Source organism: Sceloporus occidentalis, unplaced genomic scaffold, assembly GCF_023333645.1.
Source record: "Sceloporus occidentalis isolate IW3139 unplaced genomic scaffold, rSceOcc1.0.p SCAF_7, whole genome shotgun sequence".
In the NCBI taxonomy this organism is placed as follows: Eukaryota; Metazoa; Chordata; class Lepidosauria; order Squamata; family Phrynosomatidae; genus Sceloporus; species Sceloporus occidentalis.
This window is the reverse complement of record NW_028316987.1, coordinates 29,730,500-29,754,980: the sequence shown is the minus strand read 5'-3', so window position 1 is coordinate 29,754,980 and position 24,481 is coordinate 29,730,500. Positions and strand designations below refer to the sequence as shown.

The 24,481-nt window shown below is 42.3% G+C and overlaps 1 protein-coding gene across 2 annotated transcripts in view; it reads left to right on the top strand.

Annotated features, from left to right (window-relative positions):
• The window catches only part of LOC149309469 (contactin-associated protein-like 2), a 1,389,887-nt gene that overhangs the window by 1,319,364 nt on the left and 46,042 nt on the right, over positions 1 to 24,481 (top strand). For both annotated transcript variants that reach the window (XM_089532517.1, XM_089532516.1), the window contains one exon: positions 5,814 to 5,907. In XM_089532517.1, the coding sequence (XP_089388643.1) occupies positions 5,814 to 5,907 (94 nt within the window). The remainder of the gene's footprint in view (positions 1 to 5,813; positions 5,908 to 24,481) is intronic.

Sequence of the window (24,481 nt, the reverse complement as noted above, 5' to 3'; positions counted from 1 at the left end):
CGAGCTAAGTTTGAAATGGAACATGTATAAGAAATGGAAAAAGGGGGAAATCACAAAAAAGGAATTCAAAGAAATAGCAGGCATGTGTAGGGGTAAAGTCAGAAAAGCTAAAGCGCAGCATGAGTTCAGGCTTGCTAGAGAGGTTAAGAACAATAAAAAGGGCTTTTTTGGATATGTCCGCAGCAAAAGAAGAAGGAAACAGTAGGGCCACTGCGTGGAGAAGATGGCAAAATGTTAACAGGGGACAGAGAAAAGGCAGAATTGCTTAACACTCTCAGAAAAGGCAAAGGGTGCTCAACCTGAGGATAATGGAGCAGAGGACAGAATAGGGGAATTTCAGCACAGAATAAGTAAAGAGATAGTAGAGGAATACCTTGTTAATCTAAATGAATTTAAGTCTCCAGGACCAGATGAACTACATCCAAGGGCACTAAAAGAACTGGCAAATGTAATATCGGAGCCATTGGCAATAATCTTTCAAAACTCCTGGAGAACAGGAGAAATCCCAGCTGACTGGAGGAGGGCAAACGTTGTCCCCATCTTCAAAAAGGGGAAAAACGAGGATCCCAACAATTATCGTCCAGTTAGTCTGACATCAGTTCTAGGAAAGATTCTGGAGCAGATCATTAAACAGAGAGTCTGTGAACATCTAGAAGGCAATGCCATAATCACAAAAAGTCAACATGGGTTTCAGAGAAACAAGTCATGCCAGACAAATCTAATCTCTTTCTTTGACAAAATTACCAGCTTGGTAGATGAAGGGAATGCTGTGGATATAGTATCTCTTGATTTCAGTAAGGCCTTTGACAAGGTTTCCCATGACATTCTTGCAAACAAGCTTGTAAAATGTGGGCTAGACAAAGGAACTGTTAAATGGATCTGTAATTGGTTGACCGACCAAACCCAAAGGGTGCTCAACAATGGCTCTTTTTCATCCTGGAGAGAAGTGACCAGTGGGGTCCCACAGGGCTCTGTCCTGGGCCCAGTTTTATTCAACATCTTTATCAATGACCTGGATGACAGAATTGGGAGCATACTTATCAAATTTGCAGATGACACCAAATTAGGAGGAATAGCTAATACTCCAGAGGACAGGATCAACATTCAAAATGATCTGAATAGACTAGAAAGCTGGGCCAAAGCTAACAAAATGAAATTCAACACAGAGAAATGTAAGGTACTGCACTTAGGGCAGAAAAATGAAATGCACAGATATAGGATGGGGGACACCTGGATGAATGAAACTACATGTGAAAGGGATCTAGGAGTCCAAGTAGACCACAGGTTGAACATGAGTCAACAGTGTGATGCAGCAGCTAAAAAGGCCAATGCGATTTTAAGCTGCATCAATAAAAGTATAGTGTCTAGATCAAGAGAAGTAATAGTGCCACTGTATTCTGCTCTGCTCAGGCCCCACCTGGAATATTGTGTCCAGTTCTGGGCACCACAATTAAAAAAAGGACATTGAGAAACTGGAGCATGTCCAAAGGAGGGCGACAAAAATGGTGAAAGGTCTGGAAACCTTGTCCTATGAGGAACGACTCAGGGAGCTGGGGATGTTTAGCCTGGAGAAGAGAAGGTTAAGAGGTGATATGATAGCCCTGTTTAAATATTTGAAGGGATGTCATATTGAGGAGGGAGCAAGCTTGTTTTCTGCTGCTCCAGAGAACAGGACCTGGAACAATGGATGCAAGCTACAGGAAAAGAGATTCCACCTCAACATTAGGAAGAATTTCCTGACAGTAAGGGCTGTTTGACAGTGGAACACAGTCCCTCAGAGTGTGGTGGAGTCTCCTTCCTTGGAGGTCTTTAAGCAGAGGCTAGATGGCCATCTATTGGGGATGCTTTGATTTGGATTTCCTGCATGGCAGGGGGTTGGACTGAATGGCCCGTGCGGTCTCTTCCAACTCTATGATTCTATGATTCTGTGATCTATCCAGCCTTAGTGTGAGCACACAGATATGACTGCTGGAAGTTTGTAAGTTCCTTGGCATTTTCCTTTGTTTCATTCTTTAGTTCCTTTGTTGCATCCCCCTAAGTTTTAACTTTATCCATGGGTCATATCAAAATTCATAATTTTGGCCCCAAAACCTGCCCTCGACTTATATATGACGTTGACTTATTGTTGAGTATATGCAATAATTAAAAGTTCTGCCCAAACTAAGCCTTGTGTTCTGATTTATTTCACTGGTAGTATTCATATCTCTACACATTTCCCATTAAAATAACTTAAAATGTAAATGCTTAACTTTGCATTGATCATGTTTATAATCAATAAATAATATATTTCTATTAACAAAGATAGCTTTTAAAGTGTTTTCATAGCATTTTTATTTATCTCATTGTTTGTGACTTTGTTGGTATAATAATATTTTCAAAAAATTCATCCTTATACTATTTGCATTGTTTAGGGGGCTATTATATTTAATAGATTGGCTATTTCAACATCTAATGAATAGGACTTCTTCCTCTGCCTGTCCCTCACTTTTTGATAGCCACTAGATGGCAGTACATCACAACTTTTACAAAAGATTCAGTCCATTTCAGCTGTCAGGCCTCTTAAATTTTCACAGAACCAATCTTCTGTGTTAACTATTTCAGAAAATAGTTAACCATAATTATATTGTGAAATGGTCTGTACTCCATAAAAAGCCATTGAATCATTTTTTGTGCTCCCCTTTCCAGAATGGTTGGGTATAATGGGCATAGAAACAGGAGAGAAATGCACATGGGAACGAATATGATGCTGTCAGGCCAGATAGTAGGGTGTTCTGGATTTAAATTATCAGTTCACATGATGTATGCATACACACCAAGTAATCAGTAACAGTTCCTAGGATCTCACACTTCAATCAGCAACATTTCCACTTCACAAAAAAGCAACAATTTAAATATGTCCCAGTTGCTGACACTTCTTTGTGGTCTGTTTTGCCATGTTGCAGTCCAACACATATTTTGTCCCTCTTCTGTTGGTGCCTTTCTGGTCTCATTAGCAAACTCTTGCCTGGACAGGTTTTCTAGCCAATATGTGTGCACTCTGTCAGTGGAGTCACTAGGATTGGCATCACCCCGTGCAATAACTCATGGTGTCACTTATGGTGCCTTCATTGATCTCCTCCCATATCACAGCATACAGAATCCTTAGTAATTTTTTGTAGCAATATTACACATAATTCCTGTATATCACTGAATGTAATGGCATTCATTTTGACATAAACAACTAGAAAAATTAAAATTATACTTTTAAATTACAATATCATAACAAACATTTTAAAGGGAAACAGGTGAACACCACAGTTCATTTCTGCGTTGAGATAGGTGCTTGACAGAAGAAGCAAACAGGTAGGAAAGGGAGATGTTTGGGAAGCAGTGGTGTCAGTCCCCCTTAGGGTGTCACCTGGTGTGTCCTACCCCTGCACCCCCTAGTGACATCCCTGTGCTCTGCCATCCATTTAGCTATTAGGCAGAGTTACAGCAGCAGCACCTTCTGCTTCTTCCACCATAATGTCACATAATCACAGAATCATGGAGTTGGAAGAGACCACAGGGGCCATCAAGTCCAACACCCTGCCATGCAGGAATTCACAATCAAAGCACACACACACCCAGCAGATGGTCACCCACCCTCTGTTTAAAGACCTCCAAAGCAGAAGACTCACCACATTCAGAGGCAGCATATTCCACTATCAAACAGCTCTGACCATCAGGAAATTCCTCCTGAGATTTAAGTGGAATCTCTTTTCTTGTAGTTTGAATCCATCGTTCCTTGTCCTACTCTCTGGAGCTGTGGAAAAGAAGCCTCTTGCCTCTTTGATATGACATCCCTTGAGATATTTAAACAGGGCTATTGTGTTGCCTTTTAACCTTCTTTTTATTAGGCTAAACATTCCCAGCTCCCTAGCTTCTTCTCATAGGGCATGGCTTCAAGACCTTTCACCATCTTTCTCTGAAGATGCCAGCCACAGATGCTGGTGAAACGTCAGGAAGAAAATCTTCTAGAACATGGCCACATAGCCCAAAAAACCCACAAAGAACTCCCTAAGCAGTTTACAATGTGTAAGCTAATTGCCCCCAACAAGCTGGGTACTTATTTTAGCGACCTATGGAAGGATGCAAGAAAGATTACATCAGGCTAGTAAAAGATCATACAGCTTGGACATCATAATTATTTGACAAAGAAGGGGTTGGCAATGAAGAACATGACACATCCACAAAGTCATCACCCAAGATAATTCATGTTGCTAACCGCTCCTACTTTACAAGAGCCAAAATAGTTGAATTAGCATGTGTTGCTGTAGAAATAATATGTTGCAGGAAGAATAAGAACATTTCCTATAACCAATGTTATAGGTTGATTGTGAATGTGAAACAGTGCAATATGCTTTTTTTAAAAGGAAGTATTTGCTAAAAAGTGAAGTATATATTTGCAAGTGGATTCACCCAGTATTATTTCCCTCTTACCTGTTGGTCATATCTATGAGTATCCATGACATGGGTACCAGTATGGTATAGTGGCTGGGGTAGGGCTCAAGAGACGCAAGAGACTAACGTTCAGATTCTCACTCAGCCATTGAAGGCCACTGGGTGATCTTGTCCCACACTCTCAACCTCAGAGGAAGGCAACAGCAAACCCCCTCTGAACAAATCTTGTCAAGAAAAAACTATGACAGGTTTGCCATAAGGTCACCTTAAACTAGAAACTACTTGAAAACACAAAACAACAACAACAAATCCATGATACATTTACTAATTATTTACCATAAATGCAATATTAATTATTAGTTCTGTTATGCATGGGATGAGAAAACAGTGGCATACACTAAACTGTCTTAGCACCACCACTGTAATCTACTAGAGCTCATGTAAAGAGCCATCAACCACAGTATACCATGGTAAACCAATAGCAATAACCCTACTAGTTTGTATCAATATAATACTTCAAACTCTGATTTACCTTTGTCTTATTCTAATTGAAAATGACCCAGCTGGTCCTATTCCTCCCAGTATTATTGGCAATATGTATGCATTATGCTGGAGTAACACACAGGATGGTTTAAACAAATATGTTCTGCTTATTTATTTTAAAAACTGGTATCACATATTTTTTTATGATGCTGACAGAACTGCAAAATAGTTTATTACACGTATGTGTGAAATGGAGTGTTGCTAATTTTGGCCAAAGTCCATATGCCCTTTCTAAGAGACATGGTCTTTGTTTTCTAGAGATGGAAGAAAATCATAGAATTATAGAATCATAGAGTTGGAAGAGACCTCAAGGGCCATCCAGTCCAACCCCCTGCCATGCAGGAAATCTAAATCAAAGCATCCCCGACAGATGGCCATCCAGCCTTTGCTTAAAGACCTCCAAAGAAGGAGACTCCACCACTCTTTGAGGAAGTGTGTTCCACTGTCAAACAGCCCTTACTGTCAAGAAGTTCCTCCTAATGTTGAGATGGAATCTCTTTTCTTGTCACTTGCATCCACTGCTCCAGGTCCTAGTCTCTGGTGCAGCAGAAAACAAGTTAGCTCCCTCCTCAATAAGACTTTGAATAGGTCGGATTTTTAAAAACTAGGGTGGAGTTGATTTATCCATCTGTCTTGCCTGTTTGGACTGGGTCACCTTTATAAGCATCTGGCCCATAAATGCCCTGATCATAATTGCATGCTGAACTTGAGCAGAATGTAACATGAACATTGGAGTGGCAGAAATCTCTGTATGGTTGCATAATCTTCTCAAACAAGTCCTGGTTCAGTACCACACCAAGTTTGCAATCTTCTAAAAACCTGGCTTCTGTCTTTTAATCTTTCTTCAGCTGGACCACTATCCCCCAGTTACCTATACCCTTCCAGGACCATCAAGCCTTCAGTTCAGCTCACTGAAGTCACTGTTTCTAGGGAAAGTAATAGGTAAGAATTCATTTTAATCCTTTGTTTTTTTGTGTACAACTGTTTTAAATAAGTAAGTACTGTAGTAGATTTTAGTTGATTAAATGCTCATCATCCAATTTGTGATTAGATTAACTTCTTTTTCTAAAAGTGACTGGAAGTACAACACCACAAAAGGAAATATATAGATCAGTTATGTATGCTGTGTATCCATAAGAGTGTAGACATATTTGTATTAGTGATCAAAAAGCATATTTCATGTTGTAGGATATGTACAAAACACAGCAACTCACTTATATGTTCATCTGACCATCTATGAACAACTCCAGACCCAAGGAATGTACCCCAGCCTTCAAAACAAATTATATTTCCAATTGGTTTAGTTGATCTGTTATGCAACAGGACCTGTGTGTTGATTAATTTCACCTCAAATTCATTCCCACATATCTTTTTCAAGTTAGTGTTCCACACAGATAACAGTTTGGGATCAGATCTGGCATAATATCATGTCTCTGAAGTTGAATACTGGCTAAGTTAGCCAAAAGAAAACAGTGATCAATGGTATTTAATGTGTCTGTGAGTCCATCAGAACCAACAAGGGTACCAAGCACAGATCATTTACCAAAACAGCCAAGCCTTTCCCATTTCAAAACCAGATATTTGTAATCTGAGAAGAGTATCCCTATAATTTTTTATCACTGGTAGCTAAATCAGCTTGGTGGGTGGGAAAAAATGGCCTACTAGAGCCTTTTCTCCAACAAAAAGTGGCTAATTTAGGAGACTGGATTTGCAAGAACAAAACGGAGAAAGAAAATAAGATTAGAATCTTCAACTGGAAGAATATTTATTAAAGAAATACATTCTTGGGGCACGAACAGCCCAATTCTTTCTAAACTACTCTAAAAGAGTAATTCGCAGTCAGGCAGACTTACTACAACATATCCTTCTTCATGAAAGGAAGAGAGCAGATAGCATAGGCCAGAAAAACATGATGGAGAAAGTTCATACTGGGTTACTTCCTTTTCTTTACAACTCAAGTGGTCACTCAAGTAACCCTGGCTAAGCCAGATGATGATGTAATATGTCCATAATGCTTTGAGATAGGCAGTTGACAGAGGAAGCAAACAGGAAGGAAAGGAAGGTCAAATTTCTCATCTCTCTCTATTGGAGGCTATATCTGCACTGCAGAAATGATCCAGTTTGACACCACTTCAACTGCCATGGCTCAATGCTATGGAATTTTGGGAACTGCTCTGGTGCCACAACAAACTACAGTTTCCAGAATTCCATAGCATTCAGCCATGGCAACCCAGGGGCCATTCAGACTACCTTTTACCCCGGATCAGAAACCGAATTAACCACGGGAAGTTCATATTGGCCCCAATCCTTTCACAATCGAATCTGAGGCTTCCACACCCATTCAGGGGCAAATGCATCCTCAGCCACCCCAGAATTCCTTACAGACAGTAGCAAAAGCATTCTGTATCAATTTGCCAAATTGAAAGAGAAAAATTTGTAACATTCACATTGTAGCATTCACATATAAAAAATAATTTAGAAAAAAAGCCCCTTGCAGCACACGCACACACACATTCTATTCCGGGAGCAAGGAAATGAAAGCGAAATGTAGCACAAGCAGACAAATTCTATCTATATATGTATCACCCTGTAACACAAAACATTCACATAGTTTGTCAAATATATAAAAAATAAAAAATAAAAAATAAAAAGAGAGAAAGCTGCCTGGTGCGAGAGGGAGACTTGTTCTGTTCTGTGCCCTCCCTCTGACCTACCCTGAACTTTACCCTTTCTCTGGCTCCTTCCTCTTGCTCCGTCAGTCACCCCAATTGCCTTTTGCACCCTTTCTCCAGCTCCTTCATCCTCCTCCTCCTCCTCCTCCTTCATAAAGTGGAGGAATATTCTGCCCTCTGCCCTCCCTCTGACCCAATTCCCTCCCCTGAACTTGACCTTTCGCCCTGCTCCTTCTTCCTCCTTCATGATTCTTCCCTTCATGGCCCCCTTCTTTCCCCGGCTCCTTCCTCCTCCTCCTTCGCCTGATGAAGCGGAGGCATGTTCTGCCTTCTGCCCTCCCTCTGACCTCTCACCCTCTCTTCCCTCATTTCTCATCTCTTGCTTTCATAATGCCTCCATCCCTTACTCCATAGTAGCACTTCTTTCTATTCTTTGCCTTACCTTCTCCATGCTCCCTCTCTGACCCTGCTTCTTTCACTCTGCCACTTGAATATCCCACTCTCTCTTCCCTTCTTGCCTCCCATGTTCCACCACTGCTCACTCTTGCACATTTTGTCACCTTATGGCACGTTACAGACGCGCATAAAGTACATGGTCGGCACGTACTAGGGTTAGGAAAGGGTGTCCCTTCTGGATACCCTAACCTTAGTACGTGCCAAGCACGTACAAAATGGTGGTGCCCTATACACATTGGGACGTCACGACCGCACCACTTCCAAATGGAGCAGCGCGGAAGTGACGTACTGGCGCCGCGCGAGAGTGCCTTGGGCACCCTTTCTGCGGCGCCGGAAGGAGCTCCATTTCGGAACTCCTTCCAGTTTTGCATCACTGGGCGCAGCCCCTTTCTGTTTGTCCCCGCCGCCGTCGAGTATCCTTGGGGCTTGAAGCCCCAAGGACACCCCTTTCCAGGCCGCAGGGAAGTGGCCTTTTGCGGCGGATCAGGGCCTCAGAGGCTGCCACTGTGGCAGCTGAGGCCCCGATACAGCAGGGAAAGGGGTGGGAACAGACCTATCTTACTGTTTGCTCCCTGCTCCCTGCCATTGGATCTGTCACGTTGCCTTTCTCCTTTCCCTACCCCACATCATTGCCACATCTCCTCCCTTGTTTCTTGCATTCCATCACTTGCATACTCTTTCCTTTTAGCCCTTCTTTGCCCTTTATTTCATACTGCCGCCATATGCCTTCTCTCTCAGCTTACACCCACACGTATCATCTCCTATCTTGCTTCCCTTCTCTCAAGTCTGTTTTGCCTTCCCCCATGCCATGCTTCCATCCCTTGCACTCAGCCCTCTCCCCCTTGCTTTACTTCATGTTACTACATGCTAGTCCTCTAAAAAAACAGTAGCTGCCAGACCTTCTATAAAGAGAGGTAGGTAAGCAAGCAAATGAAGGAAATCTTGCGTCTGCTCCTGCTGCTGCAAGACAAAGAACAGGTGGAGTGAGAAGTTAAGCATGGTTTAGGAGGGCAGGTGGGGTGGAGAGAATCTAGCAATGATGGGGATATTTCTTTTCCTCGTACATCAGGCAGTGGGGAAACTCCTGTCTAGGAGCCATTTTGTGTCCCATTCTGGGAGAAAGGCAGCATATAAATTAAATAAATAAACAAATTTCCCCACATAAAATGGACCTTGATTTTTTTCTAGGCAGCTAATAAAAATGCATAATATTTGCCCAAAACAGGTAGGCCAAATAAAGCAGTTTCCAGCTACTCCAGGAGTGGGGCAGAGCATGCAGATTATACATGCCTGTGGATTGGTGAAAAGCTGCTCTGTGGCCACCTAAGGCATCCTTGGGCCACTGGAAAATGAAGCTGGGAAAGTCTGCTCTTTGCTAGCAGCCCATTAAGGACTGCAGTGGCAGCCCATTTTCAGGGCCAGCTGCACAGTATTGGCAGTCTTGTGCTGATTGGGGATTGACTGGGTCTAAAGTAGCCAAAGGCCAATCCAAGGAGGATATCACACAGGACAGGAGGCTCTCAATTTTGAAAGAGAAGATAGTGAGGTAATTCAAAAATTCATGCAATTACGTGATTACTTATCACACCTTAAATTTGCTGTAATGGCCTCGTCGAAAGCAACCCAGATTCTGTGCAAAGTAAGAGGTTTATCAGACGCAAGTTTTGGACCCTCAATTCCACTAAGAATGTGAAACGAACATTGCGAAATGAAGTTATAACGCGATGTTCTACCACATTGCTTGCTTTTCCGTCATTCCCCCGAAATGTGGCTTTAGCGCTATGATTGCAAAAATCATTGCGATTTGCGCAATGCAAAACCATGCATAGCAGAACTGTTTTCTACACAGGGGCCTTCCTTTTGTCTTGAACATTTTGCAACAACATCTTTGCTCATGCTCCTTGGAGGTTTTGGTGGCATCGTGACCTTTGTGCTTCCGGGGGGTGGGGGGAGAGGGAAGAAGCCCCTTCCAGTTTCCTGTTTTCGCCTAGAGTGTGTGCACATATCTCTGCATATTCACAGTATACACAATAGCTGATAACACACACACTTTTTTTATTCACATATATTCCTTCAGAACAGAAGAAGGGGCTGGACTGGATGACCCTTTGATGTCCCTACCATCTCTCTGGCATCCTATGTATTCCTTCAGGGCAGAAGAAGGGGGTGGAGTGGATGGCCCTTGGGGGTCCCTTGCATAGATTAGATTTACCTATAGGTACAGACCCCACTCCCCCCCACATATACATATACCTATACCTATACATATAGAACACGCATATATATATATATATATATATATATATATATATATATACACATACACATATACATACCCATACAGACACACACACACACACACACACACACCTCTTTATAAATACAGGCAGACAAGACAGATATACATATATATAGACATATATGTCAGAGACACATACTAATAAACATAATTCTGCATATTCACAGTATACACAATAGCTGATAACACACATGCGTTTTCTTATTCACATGTATTCCTTCAGGACAGAAGAAGGGGCTGGACTGGATGACCCTTTGAGGACCTCCCATCTCTCTGGCATCCTATGTATTCCTTCAGAAGAAGGGGGGACTTGATGACCGTTTAGGATCCCCTTCATTTATAGCATCCTATGTATTCCTCCATCACATATCAAGGCAAAACACATGCACCCCCTCCCCCCGAGGTTGCCCTGAAAAAGGAAGGCCACCGGAAGGGAATGGGGTGAAAAAGCAGCACAGCATCATGGGAACCTTGCTATCAGTAACGTTTGCGTTGCGTTCCGTTGCGTTGCTGCTTACCACACCAAACCATTTCGCAACGCATTAGAAAGGATAACGGGAGACAAATGCCAGACTTCCCTTTTTTCCCGTAATGCCCAAAAAGGGGAGGAATGATGCTAAAACTAAGGAAGCGTTGCACAACAGGCTCCCATAGAAATGAATGACATCTGGAAGAACATCGCGTTATTGCTTTATTGCGCAATGTTGGTTGCACAAAAGTGACTCTTTGGGCAGGAAAAATCGCCAAAAACTTGCGTCTGATAAACTCCTAAGCCATCACATCGGTGGGTTCTTAATTGTGAATTGGCACCCTTGCACATGCTCAGTGAGACTCCAGATGACTGGAGCATAGCATATTTAGGCGAGTGAGAGAGAGGAACCAAGGATCCCCATAATTTACAAAAGAGGTTGGAGGGGTGGTGGGGAGAATGGTTGAAAGAATGTGCTCTATTCACATTAAAATGAGCATATATTCACTCTTGTCACGTTAAAACATGAATATAATGGCTATCCAATAGCTCCCAGTCCATGTCTCTAATTAGCAGGCAGCAGCCCCCCCTCAACAATGCTGAAGGACAAGCGGAAGCAAAATTGAAGTGGAATTACAGTGTGGCTTCATGGGAACTCTCCCTTCCAGTTTTGGGGGGGGGGGGTACCAGGGTCAAAGGAGACATGCACATCACACCAAACAACAGCACACTGAGTGCGAAGTTGCCTAGGAATAGAGTTTGTGACTCCGCTAGTTCACCGAATTTACTTAACTGTGGATTGACGCGTGATTGCGTTCGGAGTGCCTTTGGACTGCCAGCGATCGTGTGTGGTAACTTTTCGCGCAATATCGTGAATACGCATGATTGCATTCAGGATGACACTGGATTATACTTCCAATTTCAGTCATGTGATATCTTCCCAAGCCATCACTCTGCTTCCCCTCATTGATGTCAAGCAAGTCACAAACAGACTCTATGAAACCTCAAATACAAATCTTTGCATTACAATCTTTACCCTGCATTGTTGCATTCTTCTTCCTTCACTCTAAATCACTGTTGCTTTCTGTGAAATCTTTGCAAGGAGTTCTGCAAAATAAACTTTAACCAAGTGTTCATTCAAATGCTAGACTGTCTTGAAGTTATAACATTGATCCTTATGGAAATAAGAGAGGAGGGATGAAGAATGTCAGTCCTAAATGTGAGATTTCCATGCATTAAGTAAATACACCCAAAGGATTAAAGAATTAAACAGAAGAGTGACTGCACATTTTGCTCCATAACTTGACTCCTTGTAAGTACTGCAGAGTTGCTTTTTTATTTTAAAAAAAACAATAATAAAAGCCTGGAAGTTGGGCCAGCTGACTGTCCTAATGGAAATTGGATGATAGGCCTAGAAACTGTGTGAAACCCAGCTAAACAGGTATAATGGCAACCCTAGCACAGTTCTGCCTACAAGTGTGATTGCCAAGGAAATAGCAATTATACCATGTTTAATCTGACCAAACAAATTAAAGCAGGACCATCAGTTCTGGAACTACAGTCAGCCCTTAACTTTGGTGGGTTAAACATCTGCATTTTTTATTATTCATGATGTTAAGCCCGCATAGGTGCACACTCCTACTCCCTCTCAGGCTTTCCCCTTGGGAGGGAAAAGAAGCCCAGGAGGGGGGGAGCAGTCAGGATGAGAGTGCATGTGTGCTCCTCTTCTTCACCCCTCTCATCCTTCAGCCATTTCCTTGAGCCATTTAAAGGATGGGAGGAGCAGGCAAGAAGAGCAGGAGCACACGCTCCTCTTCATCCCTTCTCCCATCTTTAACTGACTCAGAGATGCCAGTTAAAGGAAGAGAGGGACAGACAAAAGGAGCAGGCGTGCATGCTCTTCTTTATTCCCTCCCCCCATCCTTTAACTGTGGGGAGGGGTATTCATGGTTTTTCCACATTCGTGGTGGTCTTTTGCCCCTAACCCCCGCAAATGTGGAGGGACCACTATATATGTCAAGAAGCAGCCATCAGGGGAACTGCAAATGTGTGCGTTTAATTCAGTAGGACTGAAACATGTTTGTCGGGGTACCTGCCACAAAGACCATTTTATATTTACTTTCTGCCTAAAAACACACAGGAAAAAATACAAAACATTGTTTTTGTGGGGGTTTTGGGCTATGTGGCAATGTTCTAGAAGAATTTATTCCTGACATTTCGCCTGCATCTGTGGCTGGCATCTTCAGACAAGATAACATACTATTGTCACCTGTACTTTCTTTGTACAAGGATTCACAATCTGCTCCTGAATTAATCTATTCTTCGGGGGAATGAGAAGCATAAAATAATATACTGTATGAGGAAAGTGAAAGAATCAATGCAGATATGCATGCCTCAGATTATGTTGACTTTATCCCCATCTTCACAGACTCAGGATTACATAAAGCAGTATACTTCTTTCTTTCACGTGAAACTATGAGAATTTGAAAATGAAAAGACAGCATAGGAATTTTGTGATCAAGAGATGAACAATCACATTCTTCAGCATGAAGGTCTTTATATGTATGGTGCTCCAAAAAGCTAGGAATGTACAACGCCGGTCTGTACAATGCCAGAGTTTTCTCATAGTAGCACCTCGACAGTGGAACTCCCTACCCAAGGAAGTTAGGCGGCCCCATCTCTTTGAAGCTTCCATTGGGCAGCCAAAGCAGTCCTATTCTGCATGGCACTTAATATTTCTGTTTTAACTGTTTAAAAACTGGACTTCGGTGTTGTTTTTAGGCTACTTTAGGAGTTTTTAAAGAGTATTTTAATGTATTTTAAAAATGCTTTTATCTTTGTATTGTTTTAATTAATATTTATTTCTTTATCGATTTGGAAGCCCTTCTGGGGTGGGAGGTGACACAGAAATACTTTAAATAAGTAAATAAATATTTTAATAAAGCCAGGGCAATTAATAAACCAGCCATTTGATGAACAGCATGTGAGCTGCTCATGAAATACTATACCTTATAACTTTGCACTTGGCTTGCTTTGCAAGGGTATGACTAAAGTTCTTCCTTTTCCCCATATCAATAATAATTTAGTAATAATTCATTTGTTAAAGGACCTCTTTCCCTATTTCTCATTTTTAAAAAGTATCAAAATTACTGCCTTCTTCAGCAGTTCTGCATAAGTAGTGCAAAGAACAGTGAAAACAGAACTAATCAAGAAAGTACAAATGAGAAAAAAGGCCCAAGAGAAGGTGAAGAGGGTATGGGTGGTGGGTGAGGCATGTACAAGGAATAAGACAAGTGCCTAAAAAGACTGCTCCAAAGAAAGTGAGAGATCAAAGCTGGAGGAAATCCCTGGATAGCATGAGACAGGGAACTAACAAGTGGAAGATCTATGTGGATATGAACCAATCAGCCAATTTTTTCATTGTATACTTTTATTAATTCTAATATTGCTACTTAAATTATTGCAGCTGAGAGCCTTCAGTCTCCATTCAGCCCCTGGCAAATAGTTCTACTTTTTAAAAAAATAACTGTGCTCATGGCAAAATTGCTCAAATTTGAAAACTGATGATGGCAGGATGCAAAACAAAAGATTCTGAAATGTGTGTAACATAGCATTTGATATTAATTTCATGTTTTCTTGTGATCCATCAAATTTGGTACCATTCCTAAGCAAGAGAAAATCAAGATAGCCATATGTTCTCTTTTTCTCTGTTCTCTTCATTTCTCCTCTAACATTACTCATCCTCTGAAATGTGTCCTCTTGCAATTCCTTGAAAATAAATTCAAGGGTATTTGAGCACAACAACAGAACCATTAATATGAGAGGAAAAGATTTTGGATGGGGGCTCTGACACGGAGGACCCCGTTTGAATTTGGCTGCCAGGGATAGGAAAATAGAAGGGAGGAAGAAAGGTGAAGCTGTCATTCACGTGAAAGTGGAACCAGGCTCCCTTCTTAATCCCGGAAGTGAAAAGGTTCAGGATGCATTCAGACCCCCACTGAGCATGCGCAAGGGTCCCAATTCAAATAGTTGAATCCACATGGTATGCACTGGTGTGGTAATACAATTTGCAATCACTCCGCTTTGCATGAATCCGCATCACGTGACTTGCCTTGGATTCGATTCCCCCTCGATTTGGAAGGGCAACAGAAGGGCAACCATGTGTGATAAAACATTCACATTACGACATGAATTCGCATAGCTGAACCAGGAGTCACCCCGGATCTGAACTGGATAAACCTCCGTGTGATAAACCTCTTAGTGAGAGTCATACCCCCCTTAAAGGACTGTGTTTGCAGTCTGGGAATACTCCTAGATTCGTCGCTTCAGATGTCTGATCAGATAAATGCGACAGTCAGGAGTGCTTGCTATCAGATTCAGCTGATACACCAGCTGCATCCTTTCCTGGAATGTAGGGACCTAGAAACTGTAGTGCATGTGCTGGTAACCTCAAGACTCTACTATAATGCACTCTACATGGGGCTATCCTTGTGCCTAGTCAGGAAAGTTCAACTAGTCCAAAATATGGCAGCCAAAGTGGTCACTGGGACTGCTAGAGGTGACCACATTACTCCTATCTTAAAATCTCTTCACTGGCTGCCTATTGGTTTCTGGACACTATACAAGGTGTTGGTTATGACCTTTAAAGCCCTACATGGCTTGGGTCCAACCTATTTGCGGGATCACCTCCTTCCATACAATCTGCCTCATACACATAGGTCCTCTGGGAAAAACCTTCTTCAACCAATAAAGACCAGGTTGACGCCGTTACTCAGAGGGCTTTTTCATCAGCCACTCTCAAATGATGTAATGGCCTGTCGGAGGAGATCCGGAACATTACCAATCTTAACAGCTTTAAAAGGGCTGTAAAGACAGATCTCTTCCGACAAGCCTTCCCTGAATAATCCACCCAGTCTGTCATGGATACAGACTACCATAGAGAATACCCAAATTGCCCTACCTCTTGTCTCTGACTGGCTTGATAGTTGATTATTTTAACTGTTTTAATTGTTTGAGTTGTTTATGATATTTTGTCATAGTATAGTGGGGGTGGGTGGGAATCATTAGAATGCAGTTTAATATATGTTGTATTTTATATTGTATTTTATCTGATATTATAAACTGCCTCGATCCTGCAGGAGAGGTGGCATATAAATTAAAATTATTATTATTATTATTATTATTATTATTATTATTATATTTTTGGCTTGTTATTTTTTAAAAGTAACAGTTACTTTAACTACATCAAAATGTTCAGTTCATATTAGCTTTAAAAACAATGATTCTTTTCCAAGGAAGAAAAATCTGTTTAGAAGTCTGCTTGTAAGGAAGCTGACAGGAAAACAGAAGTAGAGACTACTGAAGTGGGTCATTAGAGAAGGTAAAAGAGGGATATTGATTGATGACTTATCCATGAATTTATCTATTTAATGTAGTATATTCAGGCTTGCCAGGTCAGTTGCTGAGATTTCAGGCCAAAACGTAAACCCCTAAAGTCCTACTTCTGCCACATGTAGATGGTTCTAGTGGTTTCACAGTGAGTGGCTCCTGGTGATGTCATTCTACATTCTACATACACATTAACCACAATTTCTCAGAGTATGTCATTCAAATAACAAATACAAAACATAAATGAGAAAATATTAATCATGCCAGACATAGTTGGAAAAAGCTCTGCATGACTAGAGGGGAAAAAACCAAACTTTTCTCAGCTCTCTTTTAAACATTTTTCCAAGCATTTCTTTTACAAACATGTAGCAGTTGTAGTCCAGCCAAAAAACATTTTCGAAGCATTGCTTTGAATATATTTTCTCCTCAGGTTTGATTTCAACAATACATGAAAATTGTAACTTAATAAAAAATCTTTTCTAAGAAAAAGAAAAGTTTTCCAAACTTTACTTTTAATGGTTGTCCTCATTAACCAAAAACCAGATAGTGTTGTGGTTTGAGCACTAAGACTGGAGACATCCTTGCTCAGCCATGGAAACCTATTGAGTGACCTTGGGCACACTTTCTCAGCCTCAGAGAAAGGCAAAAGCAACCCCACTCTGAAGAAATCTTGCCAAGAAAACTGTGATATGTTTGCTTTAGTCCCACTATGTATTGGAAACAACTTGAAGGCATACAACAACAACAACAACAACCCATTAACCAGAGTCCTTCACTGGCAAGCATATGTAAATAAAAGTGAAGTTGCTGAAACATCAAAAAATCATAATCTAAATCTTACTAATAGTCACCAGATATTGAGGGAAAGAAAGAGGATTACAGTGTTGGTGCTAGCATAGACCAACAAGGCTGCCCTATCTATGGGTGAGTCTACACTACTACCAGCTCCAATATCAATTATTTTTGTCTCATTTTGACTCCTTTTGAGTCACTTGCATCCCTTTTGATCCAATCTGGAATCCAGAAGACAAGCTACACAAGTTCTCCATCATGAAGACAAACTGGGAACTGTTTGGGGGCATAGCCTGTGGCCATGTGTTGGCTGTTTCATATTAATTTTAGCCCCCATGATAGCAGATGTCACAAAATCAGGTTTATTTGCATATTTGTTTTGCTTTCCCAAATATATATATATATAATTATTTTCATGTCCACAGTGGCTACCAAAAAAAAAAAAAAAAACCACATGTTTTGCAACCTTGTTTTGTTTTCCCACAATGCATGTACATATTCACAGATGTTCATGTGTGCTCACTCACTTGGCAGCACTGTTCTCCATCTGCTGTGCCATTACCATTGGCATCACTGGCATCACACACACACCCCAAACCTTGTACAGAATTGCAGCCTTAACAGCACAATCAGTTCAGTGGGGCTTTGTGCCAGGAAAGTGGATTGAAGGTGTATGTGGCAATCTTAGGCAGACCTACTCAGAAGTATATTCTACTGAATTTAGTAGTGCTTACTCCCAGGAAAGTGGTTTATAGTGCTTGTTCCTTGAAACCCTCTCCCCCCACCACTATACTTAAAAGAACATCTTAAGGCAAGCAAAGATTTAAAGATTCATAACTTTGCATATAGTAAAAGCAGCTTCATTTATATACCACTTCATACTGAACTGAGCAGTCTCTAAGTGGTTTACAACTGTAAGCTAATTGCCCCCAACAAGCTGGGTACTCATTTTAGTGACCTCAGAAGGATGCAAGCCTGAATCGCAAGCTCTGGCTAGTATTGAACTCGCAACCTTATGGTTTTGAGTGAGTGGCTGCAGTACAGGCATTTAACCACTGCACCACCAGGGATGACCAGAGTGTAAAGGGAAAAAAAATGGTCCTGACCCTTCTTGACTGCCCTAGGTCCTTTCTGCATAAACCAGAATATTCCAGGGACAGCCTGGAGTATTCTGGCCCCAAAGCTGCCCCAACATCCCCCATTACCCGGCACTCATGATGTGATGTGGGCCAGATGTTCATATGCATGCCCTAATGTGTCACCAGGTGTGGCCACTGCTGCTTCATATCACTCCCTCTGAGGTCAGAACAAGATGTGTCTAGTGTGTCGATCACATAGCTGGGCACTTCGTTCTGACCTCAGAAGAAGCAACATGTTGTGGCTACATCCAGCAGCACAACATGACAACATTGTAAACAGCTGTCCCATATCACACCAATGACTCTGGATCTTCTGGGTGATTCCAGAGAGTTTTTAAAATTCAATGTAAGGGGGATATACCCTGGCTTTTGTGCTGAATGGCCTGGATGTCATCCAGACTGTTCATACCAGAACTGGGGTTTGGACTATGCATTATCTGGACTCACTGCTGAGAGGACTGTGGGAGGGCATTTTATTTGGCCCATGTAGACAGGGCCCTAGATATAGCTGGCTTCCTAACATGCTCTCCCCCTCTCCCCTACCCCATTTTGCTCTGATTCCAAGCCTGGCTTCAAAACACACAGTTTTAAAAAAGCAAGGAAGACATTTCAGCAATATGTAATAGGGGATCTGTAGGTTTTGTGTTCAGGCAGTGTTACTTGCTGTGTAAATCTTAAAATTAGAAGATTATAAAATCATCCTGTTATCATCTGTGAAATGCTGGCCTCAGCTATGTTGTTTTTGATTCCTAAAAAAATACCTTTCTGGAAAATGCTTAAGCTGAATGCCATGCATGAAATATCAGCTGGTTTTAATTACTCGATGTAATTATAATACCATTAAGCCTCAAAAAGATCCAAGACATATATGTGTAGTTTTTTTTAAGAGAAAAATCCAGCCCATGTCTTTCAGTTTGCCTGCACTGCTGCTTAAACCTAAGTTCTGCAAAGACTAGAACTTCAGTCAAGTGGAGAATCCATTCCAGGTTTTTCTATCTGCTCTTCACCTGCATTTCTCTGTGCAGTGCTAGTGTGTAAGTGTGTGTGTTACTATTGGCTGCCATCAGACAGAAGGAACTCCTCTTGCCAACAAAAGGAGAGCTTCATATACAGAGGTGGTCCAAGTTTGGCACTTCCTCTTTGCTACAAAGGAGGAGGACACAATGAGCAAGTAGATAGAACAGGTAAGCTATGGGGTGGTTATTCTGAGTGGGCAAGGTGCTGGCTTCTTTTCCTCTAGTACTAAAGTGGTATGAGTAAAATGAGCACAGGTTGTTTTAATACTGCTGTCCATATATTAAACCAGACTGATTTTTCCTTCTTTAAACTCTTTTGTAAGCCTTTTTACCGTCTTTACAAAAGGTTCTGTTTTACCATCTCTAAAAGGCTGTCAGTATAAAGCTGTTGTTACAGAACAGCCCTGTGGGACCTTAAATGTATTGTTTTGTGAGCTTTTACAGAAATGCAGCTCCATCTTCTGTCTCAATAAAGCTGAATCATTTAGGCATCACTGGCATCAGAATATCCAATGAGTCTCAGAGACTTATTGCTTAAGATTTTTTTAAAACCTCATCCTTTTTTTCTGAGCACAATCAAGCATGTCAGCAGGAAACAAAAGGAGTCTATGCGTGATCCACTTTAATGTGGGCGATCAATGTACCCCTATAATATTTCAATGGGTGCGTGTGTGCATGTGTGCACATGGATGTGTGTCTTATGTGGGAGTGATAAGGATTTAAAAAGAGACTGGCAGTCTCATGTTAGCTTTCCCAGTTCTTACAAAATGTGACATTTACACATAAGTTAAAAGAAAAAAAGTGAAGAATAGACTACACTACTAAAAGCATGCAGACAAAATCAGATAATTCTAAGCCACTAGCTTTCACAAAATCAAATCAAAGTCTCTTTTTGTGTTGTTAACAACATTTCTATTTGAGGCTCATACTGCTACCACTAGATGTGGAGATGGTGACATTTTTGGATAGTTCTAAATAAAAAGGATTAAGCAAACAATGGAGATTTGGTAAACCAAATGGAACCTACCTGGTTAGAGAGAGTGATGGCTTCTTAACATCTGGTCAGCCATTATTGGTGATAGAGCACTGGATTGGCTAAAGGTACAGTCTGATCCAACTAGGTACGGTAGTTGTTGTGTTATTAAATTCTAGATTGCAATTATGGCCCTGTGATTTCTTCTCCTTGTGGCATCCCACATGCTAAAAATAAATCACTAGAGAAGTTAAAAGAAGGAAGTTAAAAGAAGCCTTCAACTTCAGATTTAGATCTTGTTTGTTAAACTGGCCCATGATATATGAAACTAGGCAAAGGCACTGCTAGCCACAATATCTACATGATTTTCTATTAGCACTGCAGGATTCAAGAGCCCACCCACAAGCTGTGAGGGTCTATTTACTGATAATTTGAGTGACATAAATCAAGGATACAGTATTTTGACCATTTGTGATAATATGTTCATTGTTATAGCAATTGCAGAGTTTGACTGCCCCTTTCATCCATTCCAGCCCCAGAATTGAGGCTTTGTAAAAGCATTTCTGTCTAGCGTCTTCATAGAACTAACATTCCAAAGGCTTTTTGGAGAGAAGCCACAACAGCCTAACCTAATTTATTTATTGTATTTTCATCCTGCCTCACCAACAAGAAGACTATCCTGTGAGTATTTTAGCCTGACAAATGGGACAGGAACTAAGGATTATATCACACGGAGCTTTTTGGAGATTTTCCGGCTCAGTTCTGACGTGACTGCACTTCCAACAATGCGCATTCACGTCGTAACGTGAATGTGTTATCAGACGCCATTCCTTTCTATGGGAGCTCCTTGTAAGGTGCTTCCCCAGTGATTCCAAAGTGACCCCTCATTTTGGTAAAACCGGAAAAAAGTGACTTCATAGAATTCGCTTCCAGGCTCACTTCGATTGCACTGCAAATTGGTCTGGTGTGGAAAACCACTCCGATGTTACCCCTCCCTTGGCCCCCTGCGTCCTGCTCCATCATCCCCCTCCTCCTCCTTCATGCCATCTCACCCCCTCTGCCACCCTGCAACCCATCTCATCATTCCCATCATCCCCTACCTACTCCTGCATCCCAATCCTGGCCCCAGCGACCCCCAGTGAACTATCCCGTTATCCTCTGCCTTCTCCTGCATCCCAATCCTGGCCCCAGAGACCTGCAGCGAGCTAGCCCATCATCCTCTGCCTTCTCCTGCATCCCAATCCTGGCCCCAGCGACCCCCAGCAAGCTAGCCCATCATTCTCTGCCTTCTCCTGCATCCCAATCCTGGCCCCAGCAACCCCCAGCAAACTATCCCATAATCCTCTGCCTTCTCCTGCATCCCAATCCTGGCCCCAGCAACCCCTAGCAAACTATCCCATCATCCTCTGCCTTCTCCTGCATCCCAATCCTGGCCCCAGCGACCCCAGCAAGTTAGCCCATCATCCTCTGCCTTCTCCTGCATCCCAGTCCTGGCCCCAGAGACCTGCAGTGAGCTATCCCATCATTCCCTGCCTTCTCCTGCATCCCAATCCTGGCCCCAGGGACCCCCAGCAACCTATCCCATCATTCCCTCACTGCTTCTTCACCCCATGAAGAATGACAGATAAGGAGGGGGCATGGAAGGAGGACAGCGTCCAAAGCCCCACTGAGCATGTGCAAGGGTGCTGATTCGAATCGTTGAACCCTCTGGTGTGGTAATACGATGTGCACTCACTCCGCTTTGCTTGAATCAGCATCACGTGACTTGCTTGGAATAGAACTGACTTCGCTTCCCCCTCAATTTGGAAGTGCAACAGAAAGGCAATCAGGTGTGCTAAAACATCACGTTTTAACCTTAATTCACATTGCTAGACAGGAGTGACTCTGGATCTGGTGTGAAAAATACATCACACTTTGCATTGCTAGAACAGGCATGACTGCGGATCTGAGCTCCACCACCACCCCCAACATGTGATAAGGTCCTAAGTCATGCTCTATGCACTTTATGGCTTGATGAGCATTTGAAACCCAGTCTCCTTCTCCAACATTAGAATTATAGCACAATATGTATGTATTCTCTTTCTGGAAGGAATGAGTTAATTAGTACCCAGTTTAAACAATGTTGAAGTTATTATTTAGAAGTAACCTGAAATATTCTATGGGCACTGTGCCATACAGCAGGAAACTTATGCTCAAGGGAGTGAACAAAGCACTAACAGTTTGGGGGGAGTATATTAGCTAACATATATAAATATGTGTGTGTGTGTGTTAACTAATATACTCCCCCCAAACTGTTAGTGCTTCATATACAGTTGACTCTTCACATCTGTGGACTTGGCATTCACAAATTTGGGTACAGTATTCGCAATCACAGGGGCCAGAGGAGCCTGCGCATGAGCCCCTTCCACCTCCTCATTCGATGCATGGGACAGCCTGCCAGAGCTGTTCCAGGCATCAGAGGAGGTAGGCAAGGCTCACACACAGGCTCCTCTGACCCCTCCCATGCCTGAGACAACTGGCTACAGCTGTCCCAGGCATTAGAGGAGGAGGTGGTCGGGGCTTGCCTTATTCACGAATTTTCCACATTCAAGGGGTTCTTGTTCCCCTAACCCCCATGAATGTGGAGGGCCGACTGTAATTGCAATGGAAGATTTTATATATTACCGTTTATTATCACAATATAGAGCAGTGGTTCCCAACCTTCCTAATGCCGTGACCCCTTAATACAGTTCCTCATGTTGTGGTGACCCAAACCCATGAAATTATTTTCATTGCTACTTCATAACTGTAATTAAATAGGTGTTTTCCAATGGTCTTAGGCGACCCCCATGAAAGGGTCATTCGACCCCCAAAGGGGTCCCGACCCACAGGTTGGGAACCACTGATATAGAGAGACAAGAGTGATTTTGCTTAATGTAGCAAACCCAAGTCAAGTGTCCTTGGAAAAAATTGTAATGGATAGAGTGGCATCACTAGGGGGTGCGAGGAGTATATACCATAACAGGTGACAGCTCAGAGGAGGGGTGACACCAGGTCAGGCCGTTCTCCCACTGCAGGCATGTGGTGTTGCTGTGCTCAGTGTCCACCTCTTTTTCTCCATTGCCTTGGCTCTCTCCATGAGGAGAAAGCCAAGGCAGTGGAGGTGGATGGGAAATACAACCCCCACATGGCTACTATGCTGCCCTGGCTCTCTTCTTGTGAAGGAAGCCAAGACAGTGGAAAAGGAGGGGTGAGGCACCCCTCATGGCTTCTCCACTGCCCTAGCTCTTTCCATGAGGCAGAAATCAAGACAAGGGAAGAGGAGGGGCAGCGCAAGACCCTCATGGCTTTTCCACTGCCCTGGCTCTCCCTGCAAGGAGGAAGCCAACAGAGCAAGTACAACAGTTCCACCCCCTCTTGCTGCCTCACTTGCCCAACAGGTGGGCAGGCAGACTAGCAAATGAGAGGGGTGGCAGGAGGGGAGGGATAGGCAACTCTGCCACTGCCACCCAGCAGCTCTTTCTGATTCTGGCCAGGCACCAGGCAGAAGGGGAAAGGGGCAGGTGAGGGAAGCAATGGGAGGGAGGGAGGGGGTAGGCTGCCACTGCTGCCCCCCACCCCGGCACTACTTTCTGGGCACTTTCACTGGGCAACACCAAGCCTAATGAAACCACTGAATGGATATATTTTATCTGCTTCCCAATTGGTGACTTAATATTACAGAAAATATGCATAATGCTCTAATAGAGAAGATGCCAAGAAGTAATATAAATAAGAATATAAAGGAATGTGTTTTAGTGGTATGGAAGCTGCCTTGGGCTGGGTTAGCTGGTCTATCTAGCCTAGTTCTATAAACTCTTTATGGAGAGATGGATAGGGCAGAATTCCACAGTTAATAAATAGGAATGTCTGTCACAACCATTTCCACCAAATTCCTGGTCATTTGTTAGCCCACCCCCAGGGAAATGTCAGACTTTACATATTTTTAAAATAACTGTGCATTTTATGGCCCAATTTCAAAGTTTTTTGTATTGTTTATGTGTATCCATACATTTACTGACGCACATTTATACATATTTTTAATGTACACATTTTTTAATCACCTTTATCAATGACTTGGATGAAAGAATAGAGGGCATACTTATCAAATTTGCAGATGACACCAAATTAGGAGGAATAGCTAATAGCCCAGAGGCCAGGATCAAAATTCAAAATGACCTTAATAGATTAGAAAGCAGGGGCAAAATTAACAAAATGAATTTCAACATGGAGAAATGAAAGGTACTGTACTTAGGTAGAAAAGATAAAATGCATGGGTATAGGATGGGGGACG